At 41.2% G+C, this 26,291-nt stretch overlaps 6 protein-coding genes and 2 long non-coding RNA genes across 12 annotated transcripts; 5 read left to right on the top strand and 3 right to left on the bottom strand.

The window, feature by feature from the left end:
* Positions 1-94: 94 nt before the first annotated feature.
* On the top strand, positions 95-11,029 carry LOC124340817 (gamma-aminobutyric acid type B receptor subunit 2-like). Of its 2 annotated transcripts, XM_046793517.1 has the most exons (18): positions 96-769; positions 4,656-4,910; positions 5,752-5,922; positions 6,000-6,104; positions 6,365-6,430; positions 6,561-6,593; positions 6,765-6,971; positions 7,899-8,166; positions 8,278-8,393; positions 8,503-8,618; positions 8,752-8,887; positions 8,968-9,081; positions 9,165-9,326; positions 9,385-9,488; positions 9,564-9,756; positions 9,815-9,906; positions 9,979-10,132; positions 10,215-11,026. In XM_046793517.1, the coding sequence occupies exons 1-18, from the start codon at positions 233-235 to the stop codon at positions 10,755-10,757; spliced, it is 3,372 nt and encodes a 1,123-aa protein (XP_046649473.1). In that variant the 5' UTR covers positions 96-232; the 3' UTR covers positions 10,758-11,026. The 2 variants fall into 2 exon arrangements, with proteins under 2 accessions (XP_046649470.1, XP_046649473.1); XM_046793514.1 differs by having other exon boundaries at positions 95-769; positions 9,385-9,756; positions 10,215-11,029.
* On the bottom strand, positions 10,890-14,581 carry LOC124341257 (elongation of very long chain fatty acids protein AAEL008004-like). Its single transcript, XM_046794280.1, has 3 exons — positions 14,463-14,581; positions 12,937-14,385; positions 10,890-12,877 (listed from the first exon to the last, which is right to left on the bottom strand). Exons 2-3 carry the CDS (start codon positions 12,992-12,994, stop codon positions 12,099-12,101), a joined length of 837 nt encoding a protein of 278 aa, XP_046650236.1. The 5' UTR covers positions 12,995-14,385; positions 14,463-14,581; the 3' UTR covers positions 10,890-12,098.
* LOC124341256 (elongation of very long chain fatty acids protein AAEL008004-like) lies at positions 14,476-16,469 on the top strand. The gene is made up of 2 exons (XM_046794279.1): positions 14,476-15,120; positions 15,287-16,469. Exons 1-2 carry the CDS (start codon positions 15,063-15,065, stop codon positions 16,066-16,068), a joined length of 840 nt encoding a protein of 279 aa, XP_046650235.1. The 5' UTR covers positions 14,476-15,062; the 3' UTR covers positions 16,069-16,469.
* Positions 16,470-17,428: 959 nt separating this feature from the next.
* LOC124341253 (elongation of very long chain fatty acids protein AAEL008004-like) lies at positions 17,429-18,492 on the top strand. The gene is made up of 2 exons (XM_046794273.1): positions 17,429-17,525; positions 17,638-18,492. The coding sequence occupies exons 1-2, from the start codon at positions 17,468-17,470 to the stop codon at positions 18,420-18,422; spliced, it is 843 nt and encodes a 280-aa protein (XP_046650229.1). The 5' UTR covers positions 17,429-17,467; the 3' UTR covers positions 18,423-18,492.
* A 607-nt stretch (positions 18,493-19,099) lies between these two features.
* LOC124341245 (elongation of very long chain fatty acids protein AAEL008004-like) lies at positions 19,100-20,435 on the top strand. The gene is made up of 2 exons (XM_046794264.1): positions 19,100-19,329; positions 19,425-20,435. The coding sequence occupies exons 1-2, from the start codon at positions 19,272-19,274 to the stop codon at positions 20,216-20,218; spliced, it is 852 nt and encodes a 283-aa protein (XP_046650220.1). The 5' UTR covers positions 19,100-19,271; the 3' UTR covers positions 20,219-20,435.
* An 872-nt stretch (positions 20,436-21,307) lies between these two features.
* Positions 21,308-22,578, top strand: LOC124341259 (elongation of very long chain fatty acids protein AAEL008004-like). The gene is made up of 2 exons (XM_046794281.1): positions 21,308-21,457; positions 21,585-22,578. The coding sequence occupies exons 1-2, from the start codon at positions 21,400-21,402 to the stop codon at positions 22,349-22,351; spliced, it is 825 nt and encodes a 274-aa protein (XP_046650237.1). The 5' UTR covers positions 21,308-21,399; the 3' UTR covers positions 22,352-22,578.
* Positions 22,579-23,433: 855 nt separating this feature from the next.
* LOC124341516 lies at positions 23,434-24,660 on the bottom strand. Its single transcript, XR_006918407.1, has 2 exons — positions 24,167-24,660; positions 23,434-24,076 (listed from the first exon to the last, which is right to left on the bottom strand). It is a non-coding gene; the product is annotated as an uncharacterized LOC124341516 (long non-coding RNA).
* A 76-nt stretch (positions 24,661-24,736) lies between these two features.
* On the bottom strand, positions 24,737-26,188 carry LOC124341514. 4 transcript variants are annotated; one of them, XR_006918405.1, is made up of 5 exons: positions 26,099-26,188; positions 25,864-26,025; positions 25,412-25,511; positions 25,165-25,346; positions 24,737-25,089 (listed from the first exon to the last, which is right to left on the bottom strand). It is a non-coding gene; the product is annotated as an uncharacterized LOC124341514 (long non-coding RNA). The 4 variants fall into 4 exon arrangements; XR_006918403.1 differs by lacking the exons at positions 25,864-26,025; positions 26,099-26,188 and having other exon boundaries at positions 24,737-24,828; positions 24,907-25,089; positions 25,412-25,856; XR_006918404.1 differs by lacking the exons at positions 25,864-26,025; positions 26,099-26,188 and having other exon boundaries at positions 24,737-24,828; positions 24,890-25,089; positions 25,412-25,856.
* Positions 26,189-26,291: the final 103 nt, after the last annotated feature.

A 26,291-nucleotide genomic window follows, 5' to 3' on the forward strand; every position in this document is an offset into this window, starting at 1 on the left:
GCGTGTGCCGCTTCGTTGATTGGCGTCTGGCGTGATGCGCGCCGGTCCCGAGACTTTGGTATGGCATCGTCAAGAACCTGGCGGCGCGCTCACTCCCCCCACTACTACCCCGGCTGCAGCAGCAGCTGCTGGAGAGAGAGCCAGAGCCAGAGGAGCGGCCCAGCACGACCTGTGCCAGATAGGTTTCGGTCATGGTGACGGGCGCTAGCCTTTTCCGCCGCGTCGCGCAACCATGAGCCGATGCGTGCGCTCGTTCGTTCTCTTCTTCTTCGTCTTCTTTGCTGGCCAGTTGGCGGCCGTCGTCTTTTGCGGTTCGCCCGATGGGTCACCAGCCCAGCAGGGCAATGAGACCAGTGACTACTACGCGCCTTGTCCGTTGTCTACCGATGTAGACGGTGCCGTGTCGGACGATGGATTATTGGCCCAGCAGCAGGACAGACGAATGGCCTCTGGTGGCGGCGGATCTGCCGCATCGTCGCCGAGTTCAAGGGCCTCGTCGCCCTCACCTGCCCGGCTAATGAACATTCCAACCTTGAAGGAGGTGAGTGACCCCAACGCCAATAGTAGACGACCTCGCAGGAATGTTACCTTGTTGCCCATCCTGGCCCTGCTCGACTTATCCTCCATGGAGAACAACCGAGGTCAAATGGACAGCAGCGGCTTTGACGGGACCTCATTGTTGAAAACGGCCCGATTGGCCGTAGCTCACGTCAACGCCCGTCAACTCATACCTGGCTTTCACCTCCAGTTGCTAGTCAATGACTCCAAGGTAAAGGATTTTGATTTGTCTGATGCTCTAGCTCTCTCCGCTTTGGTTTTTTACAGCGTGTTCAACTGTGTATAGGTAAAATTCTATCTCGATTGATCTATAGTCCTCTATCCATGGGCTATTGGCTATTTCTGAGCATATAAACTGCGGATGTAATTGCGATTGAATAGAGGATCAAAGTGATGCCAATAAGACAGGCCACTATAGTCAAAAATCCATGAAAAAACTGGTTATAACCGCTCTAACATCATTCGGTTGAATCTGCATTTGCATTTAGATTGTCTGATCAATTGAACGGCAAATTTCTGGGCGCGCTATATAGCCTACTATCCGCTTATAGAAAATACGCCAGTTTTAGTTATTGTGGTTGTTGTTGTTACAGCGCTACTCGCCTATGTGTTTTGGCGGTAGGCCTATATACGCGGACTTGATGGGAGTCTTGGGACGAGAACAGGATGAAATATATATACTGATTCGCCCTGTATATGCAAAGTGTTCAAAAACGAAATGACGGAAAGAGTATTTTCACAGGGCGCCGGGGCTATCCAGTCCACGTCCAGAAGCCAAACTGCCAAACCCAATCGGCAAGTTTCAATCAAATAAGGCAGCGCTATATAGGATACGGTATGTGGGCTACAACACAAAAGAGTGCATCACATTAAACCTAACCGAAAGTGCAAGACGGGCAAATCGTTTGTGTATAGCGAGAGACAAACGCTGTATAAGAAATAGAACGGATCGGGATCGATCAGGATCTATCACTTTTTTTCTTTTCTTTTTTGGGCCGATATACTCAATGTTATGTAACATTTGTAATTATAGACGAAAAAAGTGCGAGGAGATTTGTTAAGTTGGTTCACTTTGGGCCAAATCCTTTTTATGACCAGGACGGACCCTACAAAAGAAATCCCTAAAGGTCGTTGGCACAATCTAGTATATAGCTGCCGGATGTACTAGTCTATATAGGCTACTGGTCGCTCCTGGCATATGAACAGCCTGTTGTCACAGTCACTCTCCAATTCTATGAGGTTCCACGAATTCCATTTGTCCGATGGAAATCGCCGTGGACAGCTATATATGTCTATGCGCACAGCCGCACCTGTTTAAACATGTCGAATCCGGCAAATATAGTAGTTGCGCCAATGTCTTTCAAGTTGGAAGTCTATAGGTATAAAATGCCTATTTACATACATATACTCATCTGAAGAATAACCAACTCATTTTTTAATAATAAAGCTGCAGCGCGGAATGAATTCCCGCTAGATAATCAACAAGAAAGTGCGAAGTGAATTTCGAAAAAAATAGAAAAATAAAAGTTAAAAATTCCAGCGGGTTTTCTGATATTTATTCATTTTCAATCGTAACTTTTTTGGAGGTACAATAATAAGATGGTTCTGCCATCGATCGAAGATGGAGACTATCGCATTCTCCGACGGATTCGTGATGGGTGTGTTATTGAGTTTTTCGTGACGGGCAAAAGAATCGCGGGACTGGTTGTCGTATGATACGGAAGAATATAGAAGAAAAGAATCTACTAGACGCTAGCTGCTGCTGTGAAGCTTTGTCCATCTCAGCGCGAAATCAATAATGAGCCTTTGGCGTGTGCCCCTCTATGGAGATTTCGGCTTGACTGGCAAATCGATTGTATAAAAGAGAACCTATTGTGTATAGTGTATAGTATAGACTCAAGTTACCCAGAGCGTCCGCTGCTGCTGCTGGTGATGACGCGTGCCGGATTCAAACATGCCAAACGACTCTTGCACGCGTCCCCATTTGGAACCAATATTTAGACGGACAATAACGATTCCCGAGCGCCCGGCAAAGTCTGCTGAACTATAAGCGCCCGCGGACCTTGTCATTTTGCGGTTAATATCCATGACTGTCACTCTGAGATGTGGATGTATAGCGTCTCTCTATTTGTCTTTTTTTCCCTCCAGCAGCTTTCATCGCGGGCTGGGCTCTGAGCTTCAAAAAGCATTGACTCACAGACCGGAAGGATTTCCGTTTATTAGCAACTTAAAAAGTTGCTGCTGGGGATAGGAAAGAGCGGGGCGTGGCGCGGTCTTGTATGAAGAAGAGACAATCCAAAAGAGAGTCGACAGTATGTCTTCAAGGGTCATGGACATTCAGGCCACAACCATTCAGGCCCGTGTATTATACAATAGTGTCGTAAGTCGGCACAGAAAGCTGGAATTTTTCCGATGGATGTGGGTTTGTCACCCGAACTTGTTGCTATGGTTGCTAAACAAAATGCAATTCAAAATATTGTTTAAGGAATAAATTGATTTGTTTTTACTATAGTCTAAAAAACAGAAAATACTTTACTTTTCGATTCGGATTTTAAGACCTCAATTTCCGCATTTGCTTTTTCTAAACTGTCCGAATTTCCTACACACCACAAAAACGTTATTTTATCAAAAAATTTATTTTTAAAAATAAAATCATGGAAACTTTTTGACTTTCTTTCGCAATAAAAAGTCAACGTTCGGGGGACAGGTGGGTGAGTCGAATAAGGCGCCGCTTCGTGATCTGTAGTCACACATAAGGTATCCGAGTTCGACTCCCATGGTGAGCATAGTTGCTCCCACATCTGGGCACTACCACTACACGGTATACAGTTCACACGCTACTACACACAACACTTACAGACACACAAACATAACTTCGAGGAGCTCTGAAGAAAGTAAAAAGTCCTAGAACTCGGCCTGGACAAATAAGAAGAGAATAAGAAAATGATAGCAATCCAGTGTGTGGAAGTTTGCCATACCATTTCGTTCAATGAACTGAATGGCTCTAAAGACAGAATAAAGATGCATTCGTTTGAGCAATTTAAAACCACTCTTTTAATACCACTCCAACTTACTTTCCATCGACGTGCAATAACAGCTGTGTAAGATCGTTAAAATTGACACCGATCGTGTCGTGATAAACTGGTACGCGAAGCCCGAAAAATATGCGGAACTAGAAAATATCGTACCCATGAGGAATGGAACTTTTTCGGTTAGTTTCTTATGTTCTTCAGTTGGTTCTTATTTTCTTCTGCTGCGATGTCTATTTGGGTTTTACTCTTTTTTCCTCCTCTAATATCTTCTTCTATCCGGTTCCTCTCATTCACTTTTTCCTTCATCATCTGCGCTGAGAGACCTGAGCGGAGAGAGAGAATTATTGACTTATTGCAATTCAACCGCCCAATGGTGGCAAACACTCTCAGCAGGCCGGTGGAGACCCCAAACAAGACATTGGCAAACCCGGACAAAAGTTTGTCCTCCCGCCTGCCATTGACTCGTTTTTCCCTTTTATTCTTATATTTTCTTTCTCCCACTTGACGACCCTCGGCCGTGGTGGTCATATATAGTTGCTTCTGTGCAGAGCTGGGGGGGACTGCCGATCGATTAACCAATCATGGCGAGTCAATATTGAATCAAAGGACGAATCTGCTAAGGTTTTCCACCGGAAGGAAGACGAAGAAAGAAAAAAAAAATGAACAGTCGAAACGGAAGTGAGATGAAGAGGGGCTTTTGTTGGTTCAAGAACAAGAGAGCGAATTTCTTACACGCGGAGCACTACATGACTTGTTTCGACGGAACCCGTAACGTACACACACGGACTGGTGCCCATCATCAGTCGCATGCATACCTATACATACATCAATGTACTGCGTGCGTATGCTGCTGCTGGAGCTCTGATTTCGTTCACCTTTGCGCTGGAAACGGGTTGATCGATTTGACCGACGGCGGGGTTGGGCCCAAGTTGTGTGTGTCGCTTCGATGACCCCGTTTTATTTGACTGTCAACAACGCAATGTTATCTTTAAAAATAAAGACATTTGGAGAGATATCTTGTGTGTATATCTAAACATACATATTATTATTCTTGGTGTGGATCAGTGCGATTCGGGAGCGGGAGTCGACGCATTCTTTCACGCTATTTACACGACTAAGGACCCTCCAGTGTCTTTAGTCTCGACGTCGTCGTCGTCAACATCCTCGTTATTAAGCGGAATCAGCGGGAATAAGACAAGGACCAAGTCGTCGGCGTCGACGACGACTGCTGGCCGACCGTTCGTCATGCTTCTCGGCCCGCATTGCTCACACGTGACAGAGTCCGTCGCCAGCGTCACATCCTACTGGAACATCGTTCAGGTAATTTTTTTCATTTCATTTCGCATTTAAAGAAAAAAAAAATAAATTCAATCATTTAGTCCACTCACGCGTTTTTAACACGCCTCCCCCATGTACATCTAGAATCCAATATATAATATCGAGTCAAGGATCTTAGTCAGCTCTTTATTTTGGCTTGTATTCATATGATGCCATCGACGTTTTCTGTCCGTGTATACACGCACACGTCTGCTCTCTCTCTGTGTGCACGCTCAATAGAAAGAAAGAAGAAGCTTCTTTTATATTATGTGAATCAAAAAGACTTTCTCCCCTCCGCCCACCCCCTTCTCAACTGGGAGATTTGAGAAGAGGTCGCGCTGGCGTATTTGTTGAAATGAAAAAGAGAGCTGAAGAAAAGAAAGAAAGAAGAAGTGAGTGTCACCACGTTAGTGGATGATTTTCTTTTTTTTTTTTCATATCACGCGGGTTTTTTTTATTTATATAAATGCATATAGCTTATGTATATAACCAGCGCCGGGGGAAAGGCTCCGGATGAATGCGTGCTTGGCGGAGTGAGGAGTGGGTGGGGTGCTGCTATTCTCGAGTCAGCAATAATAAGATAAATGGAGACACAGCACAGGGTTCATGAACAAAATAAAGGCTCCCGGGCTATAAATCTGATTGTGGCTCATCCAAACTGCTCTAGGTGTGACGTCATTTGCTCTCCCCCGCCGATCCTTTTCTTTCCACATTTTTTTTTTTTTCCAACACCTATTATTCGAGCTAAACAACACAACGCAAAAACGTAAATGTGTTAGCTATGCAATACCATAAATAACGTGCGTTCGAATCGGACAAAAACAAAAACAAAAAACAAAATTAGATTTCACATGCGGCAACGTCGGCCGGATTGAGCGATCGCCAGAAATTCCCGTTCTTCTTCCGCACGGTGGCCGTCGAATCCGCCCACAACGCCGCTCGACTGGCTTTCCTGCGCCACTTTCGATGGGATAGCGTTTCGTTTCTCGTCCAGAACGAAGACGATTATTCGCTGGTAAATACATAAGTCTCTCGTCACTTTGTTTATTTAGCCGGCCTACTGCTGTATCTAAAAACATTTTCTCACTTCAGGTGATCAACGATTTGAGTGCCCTGCTGGAGGATGCCAATACGTCCGTGTCCAACAGCTTGACCTTCGCGCCCGACGAGCTGACAGATACGCTCGAAATCCTCCAAGTACGTTGTTGATACGTTGTTCACATATTTAATGGCTTTCTGCTATGCACCAACAAGGCCGTGTGCCTCTAGGCTGCATATACATTCGGATATACAATGCTAGATCTATGACACGCATGTAAACTTATAACGAAAACCAAACAAACAAACAAAAATCGATGCTCACGAGACCCAAATGATATAAGACTTGATATACCTACACAAGGACATTTTCATGGATTCATTTTGCCCGTCCGTTGGCATGCTATAATACACGACAGGCTCGCGATGCTCGCATTATCATCGGCAGTTTCGCCCCCTCCATGGCGCTACCCATCTTCTGCGAGGTACGTACGCGAGCAGAACACATTTTCAGATGTATTTTTATCCCCCCCAACTTGCATATTGACACAACACACTATATAACTCGCCGGCCACCGACTTATACGATGTTGTGTGCGTTTTCACTTCCAACAGGTTCACCGTCGCAATCTTTACGGCGCCGATCACGTAAGAAAGTCATTTCCATTTTCTTGGTATAAATGAGGTTTCCCCTCCCACTTATTTAACCAGCTCATGTGCCATCGTTGATTATTGACGGAAATGATTGTATCCGCCAGTAATAAGATATTTGATGCATATCTAACTCACATGCGTCACGAAAAACGTAACTGAAAACAGGTCTGGATACTTCCGGGATCTGTTTTCGGATCGGATCGATGGCTGGAGCAGTTGCAACAGCAGCACAGCACCGAGTCGGCCAACGGCACCTCTTGCAACAGTCGATTCACCAAGAAGGACTTGATGGCCGTCATCGAAGGCAATTTCTTCGTGCGGCCCTACCGCCATCCAGTCAACATCACCGACGGCTTCTTTCCATCCTTTCAAGTAAAGTTCTCTCCGCTAGCTATAGTATTGGTAGTTCGATAGATCTATGGGTCCTGATTGAGAAGCTGTAATCATGATAATTGATGACTGAGCGAAGGTCGCATATGCCGATTGGATTACTTCTTTCTTTGATCGCCATTTCGTTCGTAACCTCTATACTTAGTCAGTAGAAAGAGGCTTCCGCCGCGACTCTCCGAGATGCTAATGGAAAATTAAATTGAGGTGGAAGGACGGCAGGAGTGTGATTATATTGCACACCACGGCAGTTGTTGAATGGAAAACGCTGGATAAATAGAACTATAGGATATAGTCTAGTAGTGCGTAACTGTAAAGTTCTCTTTTTTAGTCCTGGTATTATGAAGTGCGGCAGCGCTGTCGGTATAAGGACGACACAGTTTGTGTATTATTATTTCATTTTTTTATTTGCTAAATTAAGCGACAATCACAGAGCGCTCTGGCTCTCTTCTCCCACGCGTTGTCGTCTCTATCCTCACTTAGTGAAACGAACTTGATTAAAAAAAGAATCACATCCGGCACGATCCGGATGTGTGTTTCAACAACATTATACCTGACGATTCATATCTAAGAGGTCATTATATCGCTACGTACATCTACGAGACTCGTTCAGAAAATGTTTCAAAGCAAAGCTTAGTTTTGATGTCAAGCCGAGTGTGATACAAGTATATGACACACTTCACTCAAAAGGAATTTCTACTTTGAATTCAGACGGGGTGGTTGTGTAACAGAAATTGCTATGCGTCAGGTTGTTCCTCGGAACGGGAACGGCCTTGGCATTTTAATAATCTAGGACGTCACATGTCGCCATCTCCAGACGTTTTTCCTTATTGTATACACGTCAATTGTCCCCCTTGTCATTATAAATGATTGGCAGATTGCTGACGCCGTAATAACCTTAATTGTATTTAGATTCCGACCATCGTAGGCGACGAATTTCACGGTGAGATTTACGACGCTATTTGGACGATGGCACTAGCCTTGCGAGAGCTCCAGTCCGACTATCTCCGCCAGCCGGCCAAAGAGCGGCCGTCCTTGGCCAACTTCAATTACGCTCGCAAGGATATGGCCGAGCAGCTGATGGCCAAGATATCATCCCTGCGCTTTCAAGGGGCTTCCGGCTTAGTGTCCTTTTCGGGAGCCGATCGTATTGGGACAACATCTTTATTCCAAATCCAAAGTGAATATAATAATCGAACAAATCATAATGGGAAATCCAAAAAATGGTTTTCGCGGAGACGGGATATTGAGTCATTTCCTCTTTTTTTTTTTTTTTTTTATTCAATTGCAGAGGGCGTGGCTAGGCAAATCGGACTCTTTCATCCGGATTTGGGATTGGAATTGAACGGGAGCTGGCCTGTCCTCTGGCCGCTGGGTCAACCACCAGTGGCCACGCGCATCATCAAAGTATTATTTCTCCATATATAAACGAACTGATTTCTTTTCTTCTCGGTTATATACGTACGTACGTAGTGTGTGATTCGTTTTATCTTTGACGGGCACGTGGCTTTTGTAGTACCGCATAGACACCATAGCTCCAACTGCTTTTTACACGATGACTCTGCTGGCCAGCCTTGGAATCGTCTTTGCGCTCATCTGCCTCTCATTCAACTTGGTCAAAAGGAAACTCAAGTAAGGACGCCAGACATCCAATATCGTTAAAGCTATACACACAGCATAGTATATAGACTTGTTTGACGTCACGCAGTTCTAAACACGCAACGCTTCGTTCGCTTCTGATTTTATTTTTATTTTTATTTTCAAGGTACATCAAACTCTCCAGCCCAAAGTTGAACAACATGGCAATCGTCGGCTCGTGCCTCATATACGGCGCCGTGATCCTGTTGGGTGTTGATCACGCCACGCTCGTACACGACTCGGGATTTCCATTCGTCTGCATGGTCAGTTTTATTATTTTTCTGTTTATTCTATAAATCTCCTCCAAGTGATTCCAAACCCGACTGTCAATTGATGGGCGTAGGGTCGAGCCTATTTCCTATCGGCGGGGTTCTCGCTGGCATTCGGCGCCATGTTCACCAAGACCTTCCGCGTCCACCGCATCTTCAGCATGCGCAACAGCCTGCTCAAAAACAAGGTACGTATACCATTCCATAATCTTATCGTCTATTAGCGAAGCGCTGAGACTGTTATATCATAATTCCATTCGGGAAATCATAGCTTCTGGCCGACAAGCAGTTGATCGGTCTCATCCTGGTGCTACTCTTAATGGACACACTAGTCATAGGATTGTGGGTGGCCTTGGATCCGTTCGAAAGACATCTCTACAATCTCGTTAGGGTTGTCAGCTCACTGGATCGCAGCGTCGTCTATCAACCGCAGGTATCAATCCGTTTGGTCTCATCATCACGTCACATTCATGTTCGACTCTTTTATCTAGGTAGAAGTGTGTCGCTCCAACAGGTCGTCCATGTGGCTGGGAATCCTCTACGTCAAAAAGGGATTGCTGCTAGTCGCTGGTGTTTACATGGCTTGGGAAACAAGGTATACTGATGACAATTTGGAAACATTTTTTTGGCTTTTTATGGGAAACGTAATAAACTTTTGGGTCGAATTTAGAAAAGTCGCCATTCCGGCGCTGAACGATTCGCCCTATATTGGCATGAACGTGTACAACGTCGTGTTGACTAGTCTCATCGTCGTGTTTTGCGACTCGCTGCTATCCGACCGGACGACGATCAATTATTTGGTGGTCGCCACACTTATTTTGACATCGACTACGACCGCCCTCTGCCTTCTATTTCTACCTAAAGTAAATAGGCTACATTTAAACAACATGACAAATAAATTAATTAATAAACTTTGATCAGTTTCACGCCGTTTGGCGACAAACGCGCGACGGTGTTCCAATAGATCCAATTTGCCACGGCACGGGATTGAAGCTAGAATTTAATACGAGGAGGTATGAAAGTCTTTACACCTTTTCTTGGCCCTATAATTTAACTTTAATTTTAATTGTTTGTTTTTAACACAGGATGGTTGTTGACGACCGAAAGGAGTTGTTGACTAGAGCTGAGATCATGAATCGAGTTTACTTACGAGACATAGCCAAATTAGATGCGGAGATTCAGAGGCTCGATCGAATTCTGGCCAAAGAATTCAATTCCAGTGTGTCGACTCTGGATGACGTAACTAAACAATTTCATAGCAATCTCCGGGTGATTGTTGAAATCTAACAACTATTCCCTCCCCCCTCCCTCCTATATACAGTACAGCTCAGCGATTCAGGCGGAAGTGACTCAGTTGTACGCCATGTTGGAGCAGGATCAGGATCCGGCTGGCGCCGTCCGGATACCGTCCGGAACGACTTGGGATCTGCCGCGATACTTCAACAAACTCATCTCGAGGAGCTGCGTTTCTCTGGGTGATTCACGTCAGGTGAACGCAACTTTAACGACGAACAGAGGGCGTCGCAAATGTTCGACGGCCGTCGGATGGGGCTCGGCCTCGTGTTTGAACTGCGGCAGGAGCGACGTCGTCCAGCAAATCAACGCCAAAAGCTGTCACGCCGGTTTGAAAAACCACCAAAGCTCGTTGGTGACTTTGCTGAACTTGGCCGTGGACAGCTGCGGTTACGAGACCATCTACCAACTTGTGGACAGGAGTCTACTGCTTACGGAAGATGACGTCAACCATGGGGCAACTACTGTCAGTCTCGCTCAAAAGTATGTAGATGAACCCGCCTACTTGGGCAGTGAAGAATCGGACGAAGAATCGCCCAGTCGAGAAGTTATCGTTTCGTTCCAGTGGTGAACTTAATTTGTTAATCATAATCAGCAGCCGCAACATTTTGAACAGTTATAAATATTTTGGCTGTAAACCGTCCGGAATTGAGATGAACAAATATTGAAATTATGTGAAATAATAAAAACAAAGTAATATATGTCATAATTTTGGAGCTACACAAAGTAAGTACGGTAAGAAAATAAGAAATCTGTTTTCAGATCAAATGGGTTAGAGTGTTTTCATTTTGAAAACCAACAGATCAATCGACCAATAAAAATATTGCTGCACGACGCGTTTCGTCTTTTTGTCTTTGCTGATTTTCACAACTTCCAAAGCAGAGACACGTGCGATTGTTATACGACGACACAATTCAACTTACAGTTGTACATTTGAAATTTCAGAAGTATTCATTAAATTGAATCCCGTTTTACTGTTATGCCAGTCGTTGTATCGTTTTCAGTATTTTTTTTTTCTCTGATAAAGAAATAAGCCATTTGATATTATTGCATGAAAAGTCAGGATGAAATTGATATATTTGTCAGCTGCTATCATTCCTCTAGAACAAATGTCAAGGAAAGAATAAGGGGCTGTAAATGTTTATCAAGCGCTTTTTTTTTACGATAGCCGCACGAAGGATAAATTTTTACTTGAGCATTTTTGTAGCCTTGTGCCCACCTTGCTACCTATTAAAATTGCATAGTAATACGTATATAATATCTATCTATATATCTACGATTCAGTGCACCGTAAAGGCACCAAAAGACAACGCCCTGTGGGACCGGGTTTCTCATGTGCGTGAGCGGGTTTACAACTTTATATGACAGAGTTCAATGCTTTACGATGTAGTGTGTGGATGGTTATAATCGACGGAAGCGCCAACGGTCATAATATTCAGGAAGCGAGAAGAGAAGAGAGCGCAGGATTTCTATATCCATGCTGACGATGCACATTTGTCATTCTTTTCAGAGAGTTAATATATTCATCACTACAAGCGATCAACTTTTTTCGAGAGAGAGAGATTGAATTGATATAGTTTTAGAAAGCTGAAAGAAAGCGGAAGTGCTGCCATGAAAGTGCCACTTTTTTCTTTTTACAGCCATTCTGCAATTCGCTATTCTCACATCTGAATACATTACATAAAAATGTTCTTTGTATTATTTATAAGTAAATGCTATTCGAGTCACACATTCAGAGCACTCAAGTGCTTGGAAGAGAAACAACTAAACGAGATATTCTTATCTCCATTTGATGTCGAATAATGAACGCAAACATGCCTTCAGGCACGCAACATAAAAATAAAAAATATGCCTGATGGCAAATAAAGTGTTGCCTAAAAATATTCGAAACACATACCGTACATTAGTTCGATTATTTAGTGAAATTTAGTTCCCAATTTAAGTTTTTCTCGTTATCGATATCTTTCTTATTTTGTGGATACGATTTCAAATGGCCATTTTTAAAAAGTAGAAAAAAAACGATCACCTGAACGACATAGTACCAGGACACGGCAGCGGGGAAGCCGCACTCGACGAACAACATCTGCGACCCGTGCACACCGATAAAAAGAAACTCCAGCATTTGAACAACGCTGAGATATTTCTTCCACCAGAGATATTTTCGGAAACGCGGACCCATGGCTGTGATCAGGTAATAAATGTGAACGCCAACGTTCACCAAAGTGTTGACGGTGGGTAGAAAAGCACTTTGGCCGCCGGAAATGAATCGGAAGCCGATCCATATGGTCAGGAACATACACACGTGATGGTAAATGTGATAAAAAGTGAGTTGGCTCTCTTTTTTCCGCAGAACGAAGAATAGAGTGTCGAGGAAATCGATCAGCTTCGAAAGAGCGTAAATGTATCCAGTCTTGATAATTTGGAGAGCATCCTCGCTGTAGGAATAATCCATCGGCTGGCAAATCAGGCTGTACCCTTTGAACCACGTAAGGCGACAAACTTGGTAGAATATCCAACCGTTGAAAATGATTTGGAAGACGTTGTAAGTCACAAGAGCTCCTCGGAGATCGTAGGCTGGTCGATTTCGCATCAGTTTCGGCCCTATAATTTTGACCAGAATCAGGTACGCTTGGCATATCAGGAATGGTGAATATGGAGGTTCCATCAGCGGCCATCCATCTGTTCGCTTATCTAATTATTATATATAATTATTAGTGTAAAAAAAGGTGAAGGTGCGAATAAAAGATTACCTCTCATCTCCCAGACTCTTCGGCACAGAAAAATGAAAGCCTGAACGATGGACCCCATTATATAGGTGCAATTAAGTTGAGCGTTGCACAGAAAATTAAGATACGATTTTATATATTTGGTTCTTATACAGAGAGAAGAGAGATGCAGGTTGCGTTACACTGTTCCGATGAAATAGTACAGAAAAGCAAAGAACCTATTCGACTCGTATTTATAACAAATAAGCCCATCGATATGACGCAGTTTTGAATTAGAGCCCGCGTGGTTTTTTTTCAATAAAAATTTTCGTATGCTGAAAGTTACGGCAATCAAGTGAAATTTTCTTTACGACAAGGGGAAATAAGAGGGTGAGGGGGGAATGGGAAGCTTCTGGGAACGGTGATTCCCCGCTTAGGGCATCGCAAACCCCCCTAGACCTGACACATTCACGCATTCTCACACATATTCCTCTTCTTATATTGGAAAGCTATATAGCGTTGCTCACTGAAACGAAATTCGAAAGTTATTTTGACAAAACAAAGGTCTTAAAAAACATTGTCAATAAATTAAGTTATAAAAATGAAACTGAATATAACGCTAAATTAAAATTTCTGCTATAAGTTACAAACTAAAATCGCAACACTAACTCCTTTCACGAAAGCTGCTTTCTTCAATAATAATAATATCTTGTGGACTTGGTAGTTATGGGCTAATTTATGCAATTTTATTAAATTTTTTTAGGTCGACTGTAATTGTCTTGTACGCTCTAGAATGGAAACGTTTAAACAATATGAAAAACATGATCGACTGTACGACGAAGAACCACCGATAGAAGGTGGGGAAATCGCACTCGATGAAAAACAATTGCAATCCGTGCAAACCAACAAGAATAAACTGAACCATCTGGAAAACGGTCAGGTATTTCTTCCACCACAGATACTTCTGAAACTGCGGACCCATCGCAGCCATCAGATAGTAAAAGTACATCACGAAATGAACTAAGCTATTAAACGTGGGCATGAAAATACTTTGCCCGCCCGGCACAAATCGGAAGACAACCCAAACAGTCAGAGGAATGCTAGCGTGGTGGTAAACGTGCAAGAAAGTGATCTGATTCTCCTTTTTGCGCATGACGAAAAATACGGTATCGAGAAAATCAAATAATTTTAAAATGTAAACGTAATAGCCCAAGACAATGAGTTGTAGAGCGTCCGCGTTGTCGGAGTAATCCACGGGCTGGCAAATGAAACTGTATCCGTTGAACCATGTCAGACGGCAAATGTGGTAGAACATCCAACCGTTGAAAAGGATTTGGAAGGCGTTGTAAACCATCAGGACACCCCGCAACTCGTAGGCTGGTCGATTTTGCATCAGCTTCGGTCCCAGGATTTTGACCACAAACAAGTAAGTCAGACATATGAGCACTGGCGTATGTGGAGTATTCGCTAGTGGCCACCCATCCGTCCGCTTATCTTTTGATAAACAAATGAATTTAAATATCTAGTATGTGGTGTGGGTAATTTTCCGTTGGTATAGTCCAAAATATCACCTCTTAGGTCCCAGATTCTGCTACTTTCGTCGATTAACGTTTGAACAATGCTGCTGTAACACATGTTATTGAGATTGATAAGCACACTCTGATATGTGAGGTCCAAACAGGGATGATGGAACACCGACCGAACTGATGATGTTAGATGCTCTGCTGGGATTCACGATACCCGACCACTACCTCTATATATACCCAGTGGTAGTATGGGAAAACAGAAGGCAATTGCAGATCTAACTCGTTGAGCACAACGAGTTGATAATCTTCTTTAGGAACGATAACTGAGATTTGAATTTATGGTTTGGGATATTTGATCTATTCAACCAGAAATGTTTCGTATTCCATTCAGTTTTGTGTGAGAAATTTGTTCTTGGAATTATGTACGGAGGCTATTCCGGCGTAACCAGCAGCGGTCATAAAAACCGCCGCCTATGTCAAAATTGACGTTGACAGCATCATTGCTGTACACGACAAAATTCTCCGAGGCGGAACATGTCTGTGCTCTTGCCAACCCTGACGAGAACTAACGTTCCGGCAGCACCTATAAACTGTGGAATAACTGGACGGCGTCCTCAGTTGAACCAAATATAGTGCAGCTATACGATGGCATCTCTCATCCAAGCAGTGATTTTAGAAAAGAAAAGACTATGGGAATCAAGAGGTAATACTCAGATTCATTTATCCAGTTTCCTACGCTTACCATAAAAATTTATACAGCCATGGAAACTGAAAAACAAAAGCGCATTTTTCACTTTCCACGAAAATATTTCCCCCCACTGTACGGTGTTCTCTAAATATTGTTTTTCAAAAATTTTTATATTTATCAGATCAACGACTTGACGGCTGGCCGTTGATGAGTTCCCCGTTGCCATCCATTATAATTTGCCTGACATATTTCTACACCGTCAAAGTATTGGGGCCAAAGTTCATGAAAAATCGACCAGCTTACGACCTACGCGGAGTTTTATTGGTCTACAACGTCTTCCAGATTCTAATCAACAGCTGGATATTCCACGAACTGGGCCGCTTCGGTTGGCTCAGTGGGAACTACAGCTTCATCTGTCAGCCGGTCGACTATTCAAACAGTGAGGCAGCTCTTCGGATTCTCAGAGCAAGCTACTGGTTCTACATATTAAAGTTCATCGATTTTTTCGACACTCTGTTCTTTGTGCTCCGCAAGAAAAATAACCAAATCACGACGCTCCATGTCCTCCACCATGGACTGCTGCCCATGAACATATGGCCGGGGCTCCGATTCACGGCCGGAGGACAGGCTTCTTTCTTTGCATTCCTCAACGCGTTGGTACACATTGTGATGTATTTCTACTACTTCTTGGCCGCTATGGGACCAGGCGTGCAAAAATATCTCGGCTGGAAGAAATACCTCACCACCTTCCAAATCATTCAGTTCGTCGCTGCGTCGATCCACTGTTTCCAGCTGATTTTCGTCGACTGCGATTTCCCCATCGGTTTCTGCTGGTGGATTGGATGTCAAGAGTTGCTCTTTCTTTGCCTTTTTATCAATTTTTATAAACACACCTATGTCGAGAAGAAAGAAACGGCGGGGTCTGTTTCACTTTCACCAGCAAGAAAAAAGAAAAATCAATAGGCATACGTATACATAAAGTGCACAAGTGTTGTTCGTTCAAATACCCTATTTGTGTAGGAATTTGTGTTTTTTTTCAGAAAATTTTAAAATTTGACGATTTGGAAAATTTGGCTATTCAGGAATGAGTTATTCAGGAAATAAAGGTTCCCCAAATTTGAAATAAAAAAATCAAGTTGATGATGAGGTTCATGAATATAATTCGTTTCTGAGAAAAAAAAAAAGGTTTTTCCACACGCCTCTACTGTCCAATTTTGAATAAATTTATTTCCCTTTTATTCGAGAAGGTTTTTTTCATACCGTGTGTGTTGTGCCTCTTTTTTTTTGATCACGTAATCCAATTATTTTGTTTCAAAACTTTCTTTCATAACTTTTGGCACCATAGGAGTCCAAGACCCGGCCATCCTAATCGCTATTGCAATACTAATTTTGTGTTGTTATTTTCGTTGCCTCATCAAGCTCGAACCATTTCAGTTTATTATACAAGAGCTAAAGGGGCGGGGCGGGATTTCTTTTTTTTTTTAAACATCATCTCAGGGCACGTGACTTGAGGCAGAACAGGTTCAGACTTCAGATCTAGACGTACACGTCGTATACAGACATCAGTAGAAACGGAATTTTGTTTTCCAAAAAACCAAACGACCTAGTATTCTAGTAAGGTATTGATATTGAGCCCGCAGTTGTTGCTACTTAGCGAATATAGTCATAAAGTCATAACGCTCGACAGTTCGGTAAATTTAAAAGAAGAACGCGATATAACAGGTGCGACATAAGTCCAAAGCACCTTTCTTGGGTTCCCTATCATTCACGAATTAAAATTAATATTTATATCGCACAACGTTAAATCAAATTAACGCTACCGGCCGGTTCAGAAAAAAAGTAGCACACACAAAATTGCTGCGCCCTATTTTTTTAGGGACTAGTCAGGTTACAAATTCTCCGAGCTGGACGTGTTTTCCCAGTTTTTTTTTTTTTGTTAATTTTTTTCTTGATAATTTTTTGTTTACCTATGGTAGTTAAGCTACACTCAGTCAGTGATACTCAACTAGTTGAGAAAAAAAAAAAAAACTTTAGTGCAAGATGCGTTAAATTATTATCTGAGACATGAAAGATCATTGTGGTATGCTGCAATCCGGCACGGGATAAGACTGCGCATAAGCAATCTAATTAGTTGGGGGTGACCATGCATCCGGTGGAATACCGGATAACCACTTAATTCCGGTGCGGTACACAAAAATCCGGTGCGATTTCCATTTCGAGTTCAAACGGCTCCAACTACTACAAACCAAAAAAGAATGAGGAAATCATACATATTCATAGATATGGGGGAAATGAACAAAACACACGTCGCCAGTTTAACAAAGCAAGCCACGGGGTGAGGTTGTACAGTACATGGGATGCTATGGGATCTTTCATAGAAGCTATTGTGTTTCAAAGCACAAAACTGTGGGAATCAAGAGGTAATATAACAACTCACTTGAAAGAAATATCCTTATTTACCTAACGACTATAAATATTACACAGTTGCGCCAGTAGTATTATTAAAATATTTTAACAATGTTCTAATTCTAGACAAACGACTCGACGGTTTCCCGTTAATGAATTCCCCAGTGGCGTCAGTTGTAATCTGCATAGCTTACGTCTACATCGTCAAAATATGGGGTCCGAAATTCATGGAAAACCGACCAGCCTTCAAGTTGCAAGGAACGATGATGACCTACAATCTATTTCAAATCGTTTTCAACGGCTGGTTATTTTACGAACTGGGCCGCTTCGGTTGGCTCAGCGGGAACTACAGCTTCATCTGTCAGCCGGTCGACTATTCAAACAACGAGGCAGCACTTCGGATTCTCAGAGCAGGCTACTGGTTCTACATATCAAAGTTCATTGATTTGTTTGACACTTTGTTCTTTGTGCTTCGCAAGAAAAATAACCAAATCACGATGCTTCACGTCATCCACCACGGAATACTCCCGATGACGCTATGGCCGGGCGTTCTTTTCGTTTGCGGAGGACACGCTTCTTTCTTTGCCTTTCTCAACACGATCGTGCACGTCGTTATGTATTTCTACTATTTGATGGCGTCGATGGGACCGCGCTATCAAAAATATCTCGGATGGAAGAAATACCTGACCACGTTTCAAATGGCTCAGTTCGTCGCTGCATCGGCCCACTGTTTCCAGCTGATGTTCGTCGACTGTGATTTCCCAATGGCTTTCTGTTGGTGGATTGGCGGGCATGAGTTGATCTTCCTCTGCTTATTTATTAATTTCTATAGGAAAACCTATTTTAAAAAGAAGGCAATAACAAACGGCCCTTCAAGCACACCAATGCAAACAACCCAAAAAGATCTCTAACATTTAATAAGCTGCTGGCACAGAAAATGTGTTGACAGTCTGAAAAAAATAAATTTGTGTTTCTCATCAACATAGATGGATGAATGGATTTTCTTCTCAATTATTGTAAATATTTAAGTGATGCAAAAAACGCATTGGAACTCTCTAGTCTTGAGAATTACTCCGGATTTGTAAAATTTCTTGAAGCGAAAGTTTCGGCGCGAATAATTTGAAAATCAGAAAAATTGAATTAAAAATGAAAACGTACTAATCTACAGAACCTTATAGTTATTTTGAAATGTAGTCAACCCGCACTTATGCTTTTGCGATAACCGTGTATGGTACACTTGGCAGACTTGACTTGCAAGTAAATGATTCCAATTCCTCCCCCTATGAATAATGAATATTTCAGTTTTCGACCCATTTTTTTTTTATATCCCCAGTTGCAGATCCAATTCATGCAGACAACAGTTTATATGGTACGACGAAAGCTCACCGGAGAAACTAGTCAGACGAGATTTAATTGAGGTTGGCGGAAGTGAAAGGTTCATTCAAATGATCCATTTAAGAATGTTGCGGAGTCGACCAATAGAGGCACTTGGCACTGCTCTGGATGTTGTGCTGGTGAGGCTGAAAGGCAATCTGAACACTAAGAGATAGAGGCTATAAGGCTGCAAGGGAGTTGTGATCCGCAGCTATAAGAAGGAGGCGAAGAAAACGACGCCAAACAGTCCATCGATATTTTGATAGGGAGTAAGCGACATCCTTCGCTCTCGTATGCTGACTTGATATTCAAGCTGTAAAATAATAGAAAAAAAGGCTTCTATTCGTATTTGTTAGATTGGGATATAGTTTCGTGCTGCTTTAAAAATGACTACATTCGTCCAAGTCCTCGACGAATTCGTCGATAAAGTATGGGATCTAAGAGGTATGATACGCTCAGTTTATGTTGCTAACATCATGACAATATTAGAATTATAATTTTGTTTACCTTGATTGATTTTTTTAAATGTTTGTCTTCAGACCGGAGAGTTGACGATTGGCCGTTGATGAGTTCTCCTATTCCAGCCATGGTTATTTGTCTGGTATATGTCTTCGTCGTCAAAGTAGTGGGACCCAAGTTCATGGAAAATCGTCCAGCGTACGACCTGCGAAGAGTTTTAATGGTCTACAACCTGTTTCAGGTTTTAACCAACATTTGGATATTCTACGAACTTAGCCGACACGGATGGTTGAGCGGCAATTACAATTATTTCTGCGAGCCAGTTGACTATTCTTACAATGAAGCGTCTTTCCGTGTACTTCTAGCTTGCTACGTGTTTTACCTGACAAAGTTCGTCGACTTATTCGACACGGTTTTCTTCGTCCTCCGCAAGAAAAATAACCAAATCACGTTGCTTCACGTTATCCACCACGGCTGGATTCCGACGACTCTGTGGCCGGGCATTCGCTTCGTTTGCGGAGGTCACGGTTCATTTTTTGCATTCCTCAACTCGTTCGTGCACGTTGTTATGTACATTTACTACTTCTTGTCAGCGATGGGACCGCACGTTCAAAAATACCTTGGCTGGAAGAAACATCTCACCTCGCTTCAGATGGCTCAATTCGTCGCTGCGTCTGCCCACTGTTTCCAGTTGTTATTCTTTGATTGCCAGTTTCCCTACCTTATGTCTTGTTGGATTGGACTTCACGAAGTATTTTTCCTCGGCATGTTTCTCAATTTCTACAGACAAACATACCTCAAAAATAAAAAGCAGAAAGCCGATTCCCTATTAGCAATCAATAACAACAATAACATCACAAAAAAAACGCATTAAATTGTTTATTCCGTTCAATAATTATTTCTTTGTTTAATAAACTTGTCACAGCGAATAGGTACTGTAAAAAAAATAAATAAAAAATATATAAATCTAGCTGTTATTATATAATTATTTCACTATTAATCCGAATGAACTGGATATTTTGACCTGTTTTTCGATGACGCCATGAACTTATTTAAAGAAAAAAACTCTGCCAATATATTAGTTTCTCTTAGAGCACCTGTCCTATTTTGGTCAAATTTGGGCTTCGATTTAAACGGCATGTAAATACGGTACATTCGAAAAAAAGATGCTGTCGCGATTACAACTTATTTGTAATCGAGTAGTATAAGATGAAACACTGCTTCAAAATTTTACCGAATTTCTTAATCCTCTTATTTCATATGTGGAACGATAGTTCGATAGTCAATCCAGTTTATACAATCCGTATTCTTAACTTGGGATCCGGAACTGTCAGAAACCAAAAACAAGTTCGGACTGGGATGTCGGAGTCTGGTAATTTGGCACAAAGAAATTTTATTGTAACGCCCTATTTTCAAAACTCGTTTGTCATTACACTGGTCAATCTAGTTTTTCTTAATTCTTATCGTACCGTAGCTTGTTTTCTACATCCTACAGCTGAATGACTAACTAATATGTGATTATTTAGTTATATAAGGCAGAGAAAATGCCTAGTTTTCTACTTATTACTTCAGCATGGATGAATATATTAAAAAATGGCATTTAAAATAAACTAGGGAAACAAAGTAAACTTGTATGAAGATGGGTTGAATTTTTTTGTTTTCGGTCGAAGTCGGATGAATCTTGAAAAATATTGCAAAATTTCGCAAAATTTTTCAGCGCTGCTCATTTTCACTCGAGTTATTTCAAGTTAATTTAATCAAATATTCTAACGTACATTTATAACCAGTGTTAAATAACGAATAAATTAAATACTGGGCTTAGGTGATGACCTTAAAAAAAATTGAAAAAACATCATTTCTAAACCAGAATGCGGAGAGAAACTGGCTTTGGAAAAAATGTGGAGCGAAAAAAAAAAGAGAGGAGGTTCTTCGGAAGATTAGACTGTGTGCTGTGTAAGATTGCTTGCAACGGAACACATATCCAAGACTAGACAACATTATATGACTTGAAGACACTGAAGACAGTTCACCTCTAGTTACTGCCGTGTAATAATCATGGACTCTGTCGTTCAATACATTACAGACGAAAGCGTCAAGCTTTGGGACCGAAGAGGTAAGATAACACAATAATTTCTCTTAAATAAGGTTCAAACAAAAAATTGCGTCACAAAACATTTAACCCAACCAAAACAAAATTGTCTTTCGTACTACTAAACGTAACCTGATTTTGTGCCAATAAGATAGGCGAACAGATGGGTGGCTGCTGACGGAGTCCCCACTAACTCCAGTTGTGATATGTCTGGCTTACTTGATTGGGGTCAAAATCCTGGGACCGAAGCTGATGCAAAATCGACCAGCCTACGAGTTGCGGGGTGTCCTGATGGTTTACAACGCATTCCAAATCATTTTCAACGGTTGGATGTTCTACCACATTTGCCGTCTGACATGGTTCAACGGATACAGTTTCATTTGCCAGCCCGTGGATTACTCCGACAACGAGGATTCTCTGCAACTTATTAAGATGGGATACTGCTTCTACATCTCCAAATTTATTGATTTTCTCGATACCATATTTTTCATCATGCGTAAAAAGAACAGTCAGATCACTTTCTTGCACGTCTTCCACCATGCTAGTATTCCTCTGACTGTTTGGATTGTCTTCCGGTACATCCCGGGCGGTCAAGCATCTTTCCTACCCACCTTCAATTCTTTGGTCCATTTCGTCATGTACTTCTATTATCTCATGGCAGCGATGGGTCCGCAATTCCAGAAATATTTGTGGTGGAAGAAATACCTGACCGTTTTCCAGATGGTTCAGTTCTTTCTTGTTGGTCTGCACGGCTTGCAATTGTTGTTCATCGAGTGCGACTTCCCCACCGCCTTTTCCTGGTACGCTCTCGTGCAAACCGTATTCTTTTTCAATCTTTTCAAAAACTTTCATTCCAACGCTTACAAACAAAAGCAAATTAACAACAACAATAACAACATCTCCAAAAAAATCAAGTAGGCTACCGGTACTGATGCAGTCTGTCGATACCAAAACTATATCGTTCTTTACTTCGTGGACTCAAGGTTCAATAATTTGCGCCCATGTTTATTTGTATAAGCTATACTTCCATCGTCATCCACCTCATTCCCCGTTTCACAATTTCACCCCCCCCCTCCCTCCCCCGACAGTTAAAATGAGTCTTTAAAAATATATAGTTTGTTGCAATACAGTTTCTACAAATCGGAGTTTCTAATCGAAAATTTTTTTTAATCTATTACAAATATTCACATATCAAATTCTTACATTGCAAGAGCTTGACTGTTTTAATTAAAAATAATTAACGATTATTGTGCTTACTTAAGGTTTAGAAGGATTGTCGTTGTTCGCGAATGCCCAAAATATGTTGTTCTTCTGGATTTTAGGTTAGTCGAGGTTAGTAGGCTGTGCTTACTTAAGGTATACCCATAGAGGGATTATTACCGTTATTTGTGGATGCCAAAATATCCGTTGTTCTTCTACGATTGTAGGTTTGTTGGCTTTGGTTGAAATCTTAATTTGGTAATAGCCACTAAAAAAAATTCTTTGTACTATATTAGTTCTCTTATTTGAAAACAGGAAATGCCAATATGAGGACAAGCCCAAGTTGAACGACTTTCTCTCAGCTTCCAAAAAACGAAGGAATTTGATTTTGAAAGTACCACTCGCTTGTTTAATTAAAGAAAAGTTGTTCGAAAGCTAACATTTATACAAGAAGCGCTTCAAGCGAAAACAGCATATCGCCTTTTCGATTATACCAGTTTTACTTTCTAAATTCATCGCCCGATGGAAAATCATGTATAAACTCTAATTCGCTGTATGATTTCATTTAGCCCAGAACTCGCCAGAACTGCTATTCGGAACACGTTTGAGAGCGGCAAGTCTGGAGATTATTTCAAATTTACCTTTTCATTAATTGGGTGGGTCAAAAGATAACTCGAGTTAAGGAGGCATGAATCGATTCGACCGAGAAATTAGGGAACTATATTATTCTGAATACTTATATACTAAACCGAGTAATTTGTCTTGATTGATCTTCCTATCAAAAGAATGGACAGCCAGGGTTAGGATAATGTGCATTTCTTTTAAGATGTTGTCGAAACGAAAAGTGAAAATATACATTACCTCACCGTATACACTATTTGTGTTCGCGAAATTCTCTCGGTAGGACAACACAAATAAAAAATAATTAACAAATAATTAAAAAAAAAAGCAAACAAATCAAGAAAAAATATGGCAGTGCGTTTTGTAAGTTTTGACTTCACAATACACCAGCAGCACAAATATCACTGTTAGCAAATGCGCTCATTTTTATGTGAATGTTTAAAAAAAATGTGTCATCGGGAAAAATAAACAAACCTAAGGATAGTCCATATATGTACCTAAACGAGATGGCAACAGAAGCGAAAGATATCCGTGAAGTAATCGGTGACTAATTTCAAGATGAAATAAATCATGAAACTGAGAGCACCAACGGCTACATTTTGTGGACCTGAAAAATTGGGCTATAAATTAATCGCGTTATGGTGTCTTACCTTCTTTCACTACACACATGTAACATATCGTTTTGTGGCAAGCACAGCTGCAGTGCTGCACGTTCTTTATTTGCGATGTGAACATCAACAGCCACATGTAAGAACTACATTCTAGTCAAGTTGGTTTGGTTTTATATACAGCATAAGCAGCTAATTTCACGAGATCGACATGCTGGTCAGTAATAAGCAGAATAAGGGTATTGACTTATCGTCCACTCCACTTTCCGTTCCTTGACCTAATAAAGCTCAAATAATCTCGTACCGGTACTTGTTTTTGGTCTCGCTTTAACTGGTTACAATCAATATGGCATCTGGCTGTGATCTTGTCATCTTTTTGGAACACGAGCGGCAGCAAATCAAGATTTAAGTCAAATTATGTTTTCTACCTTTTAGATTATATTTTGATTGCTTTTACTATTACTATCTACGTCAAATTAAATTTAATCAAATAAATAAATAGTGACTGTAAAAAAGATTACGTGATTATAGAACTGCGTGATTTGGCTTTCGGAGCGGAACTCATGATTTCGGGCGCATATTTTTTGACGTCCGTTCCCTATAATTAACAAAAAAACAAACAAAGTAGTTCAGTGAGAAAACACAGCAATTTATCTGACCTTATATCGGCTTGATTCTAAGCATCTCTGTGTGATAGAAGTCTTCGAATTTTTTCCGAGTTTCAACAGAAGCCTTGTCTTTGTCATCCTGCTCGTCATAAATAATGAGATTGGGCTGTACCTAGTACTATTTGGTTCTTTCTTCTTATAAAATTCACGCACTTGTTACATACGTCACTGGTCCATTTTCTAGCTGGCACTTGAAAGAATGAGTACCAGAACTGAAGTTTACCGATTTCATTATTTGAAATTTTTCGGGACGGTTGCAGATTACCAATCCACCACAAATAATAATGCAAAGCTTCTCCTACGTCAAGAAAAAAAAATTCGAAAAAATTTGAATAATTTTTTGTATAGCTATCACTAACGATTTAATGGTGTACACTAATCATTTGCAATGACTTGTGATACTGCGTGAATAGAGCTACACGGAATCTAATGTTCCAAGCAGATAATATGCCCTCATAATTGGAATAACCAGATGATGAAATTACCGGGAAAGAATTAGATTATGTGAAAAGAAGACACAAAGTACATAATGGATGAAAAGGATGCACGGATCTACAATCTAGAGATAAAATGAAATGAATGTTGTTTATACGGAAGATAAATATTTAAATAATTTCCATCGTGATTTACTTACTAGATGTGATACCGTATCTATTTCATCATAACTGTGTTCAGGGTTTGAACATTCAATTAATAAAACTGCACATCGCGGTGGGTGTCCAACAAAAAAAATTTTGTTTGTGTTCTTTTTCGCAAGTTCTCTTTAGTGTAGAATTAACTTATCAATAGATGTCGCAATTTTCATTATTGACCCTACTGAGGAAATAAAAACAATATTAAAGTAACTTGAAATTTGTTTTTTAAAGAGAGGTCATACTCACCTGTTGCGCCTGAAGTTAAAAAATTCGATCGATCTAACATTGAGGTTAGCGACGTGTTTGACACACATTTAATATTTTTCCGCAGCCACCAAAAGTATCGCTATAAAAGAAAATGGTGTTACAAACGGAAACTATTTTTAGCTATTCGAACCTGTTTTTTTTTTAAGGAATAAATAATGCATGCAGCATGTTCTATCTGTACAGCGTAATTACATCGTCGATACTATAACTTGCTTGCCCCCATAACGAAACGGACGACTCACAAAAATGGTGCACATCATGCACTGAGAGTTACTTACGACTTACGAGTTACAACATCGCTGCCCGACTAGCACATTGCGACTGAACGCTCAAAGGTGAATCTTAAATTTTACTGCTACCGGTTATTGCCGACTCCCAAAAGTTGTCCAAACAGGTTGAAATAAAGATTCAAATAATTCAGGTATACGTACCCCATCATTCAAGCATCAGATGGGTAAACTTTTACTCAGCTTGAATAAAGGTAACCAATGAATACCGTTATAGCGACGCCATAGAGAAAATTTTCGTAGCACCTCCCACATTTACAATTCAGCACTACGTTACCACGTAAAAATTAAAATTAAAAAAAAAAGCTGGAATCAATATTAAACAAGAATGTGACTACAGCAGTACTTCAAAAAGTATAATATAATATTTAGTAGTTACCTGTACCTTGTTATCTTTTTATTCGACTGACAGGGCTTTGCGAAAACTATGGAAGCTAGACATAATTTCACACGGTCTCTTGAGTTTCTCTTCTCGTTCCCGACACCCCCGGACGGGAACGGGGAATCCCGTCTGACGAGGGGGTGTCTTTTTCTTTTTCTTCGAATTAGTCCTTGAAGCAACCTAAAATTTC

Source organism: Daphnia pulicaria, chromosome 5, assembly GCF_021234035.1.
Source record: "Daphnia pulicaria isolate SC F1-1A chromosome 5, SC_F0-13Bv2, whole genome shotgun sequence".
NCBI classification, from domain to species: Eukaryota; Metazoa; Arthropoda; class Branchiopoda; order Diplostraca; family Daphniidae; genus Daphnia; species Daphnia pulicaria.

What these genes read in the sequence shown, in the direction of transcription:
- LOC124340817 (XM_046793514.1), top strand. Translation starts at nt 233, where the DNA reads ATGAGCCGATGCGTGCGCTCGTTCGTTCTCTTCTTCTTCGTCTTCTTT. An exon ending in CGCTACCCATCTTCTGCGAG is followed by an intron (nt 6,431 to 6,560) that starts GTACGTACGCGA and finishes CACTTCCAACAG; the next exon opens with GTTCACCGTCGCAATCTTTA. An exon ending in CTAGAATTTAATACGAGGAG is followed by an intron (nt 9,907 to 9,978) that starts GTATGAAAGTCT and finishes TTTTTAACACAG; the next exon opens with GATGGTTGTTGACGACCGAA.
- LOC124341257 (XM_046794280.1), bottom strand. Translation starts at nt 12,994, where the DNA reads ATGGGGTCCATCGTTCAGGCTTTCATTTTTCTGTGCCGAAGAGTCTGG. An exon ending in AAGAGTCTGGGAGATGAGAG is followed by an intron (nt 12,878 to 12,936) that starts GTAATCTTTTAT and finishes TATAATAATTAG; the next exon opens with ATAAGCGAACAGATGGATGG.
- LOC124341256 (XM_046794279.1), top strand. Translation starts at nt 15,063, where the DNA reads ATGGCATCTCTCATCCAAGCAGTGATTTTAGAAAAGAAAAGACTATGG. An exon ending in AAGACTATGGGAATCAAGAG is followed by an intron (nt 15,121 to 15,286) that starts GTAATACTCAGA and finishes TATATTTATCAG; the next exon opens with ATCAACGACTTGACGGCTGG.
- LOC124341253 (XM_046794273.1), top strand. Translation starts at nt 17,468, where the DNA reads ATGGGATCTTTCATAGAAGCTATTGTGTTTCAAAGCACAAAACTGTGG. An exon ending in AAAACTGTGGGAATCAAGAG is followed by an intron (nt 17,526 to 17,637) that starts GTAATATAACAA and finishes TTCTAATTCTAG; the next exon opens with ACAAACGACTCGACGGTTTC.
- LOC124341245 (XM_046794264.1), top strand. Translation starts at nt 19,272, where the DNA reads ATGACTACATTCGTCCAAGTCCTCGACGAATTCGTCGATAAAGTATGG. An exon ending in TAAAGTATGGGATCTAAGAG is followed by an intron (nt 19,330 to 19,424) that starts GTATGATACGCT and finishes GTTTGTCTTCAG; the next exon opens with ACCGGAGAGTTGACGATTGG.
- LOC124341259 (XM_046794281.1), top strand. Translation starts at nt 21,400, where the DNA reads ATGGACTCTGTCGTTCAATACATTACAGACGAAAGCGTCAAGCTTTGG. An exon ending in CAAGCTTTGGGACCGAAGAG is followed by an intron (nt 21,458 to 21,584) that starts GTAAGATAACAC and finishes TGTGCCAATAAG; the next exon opens with ATAGGCGAACAGATGGGTGG.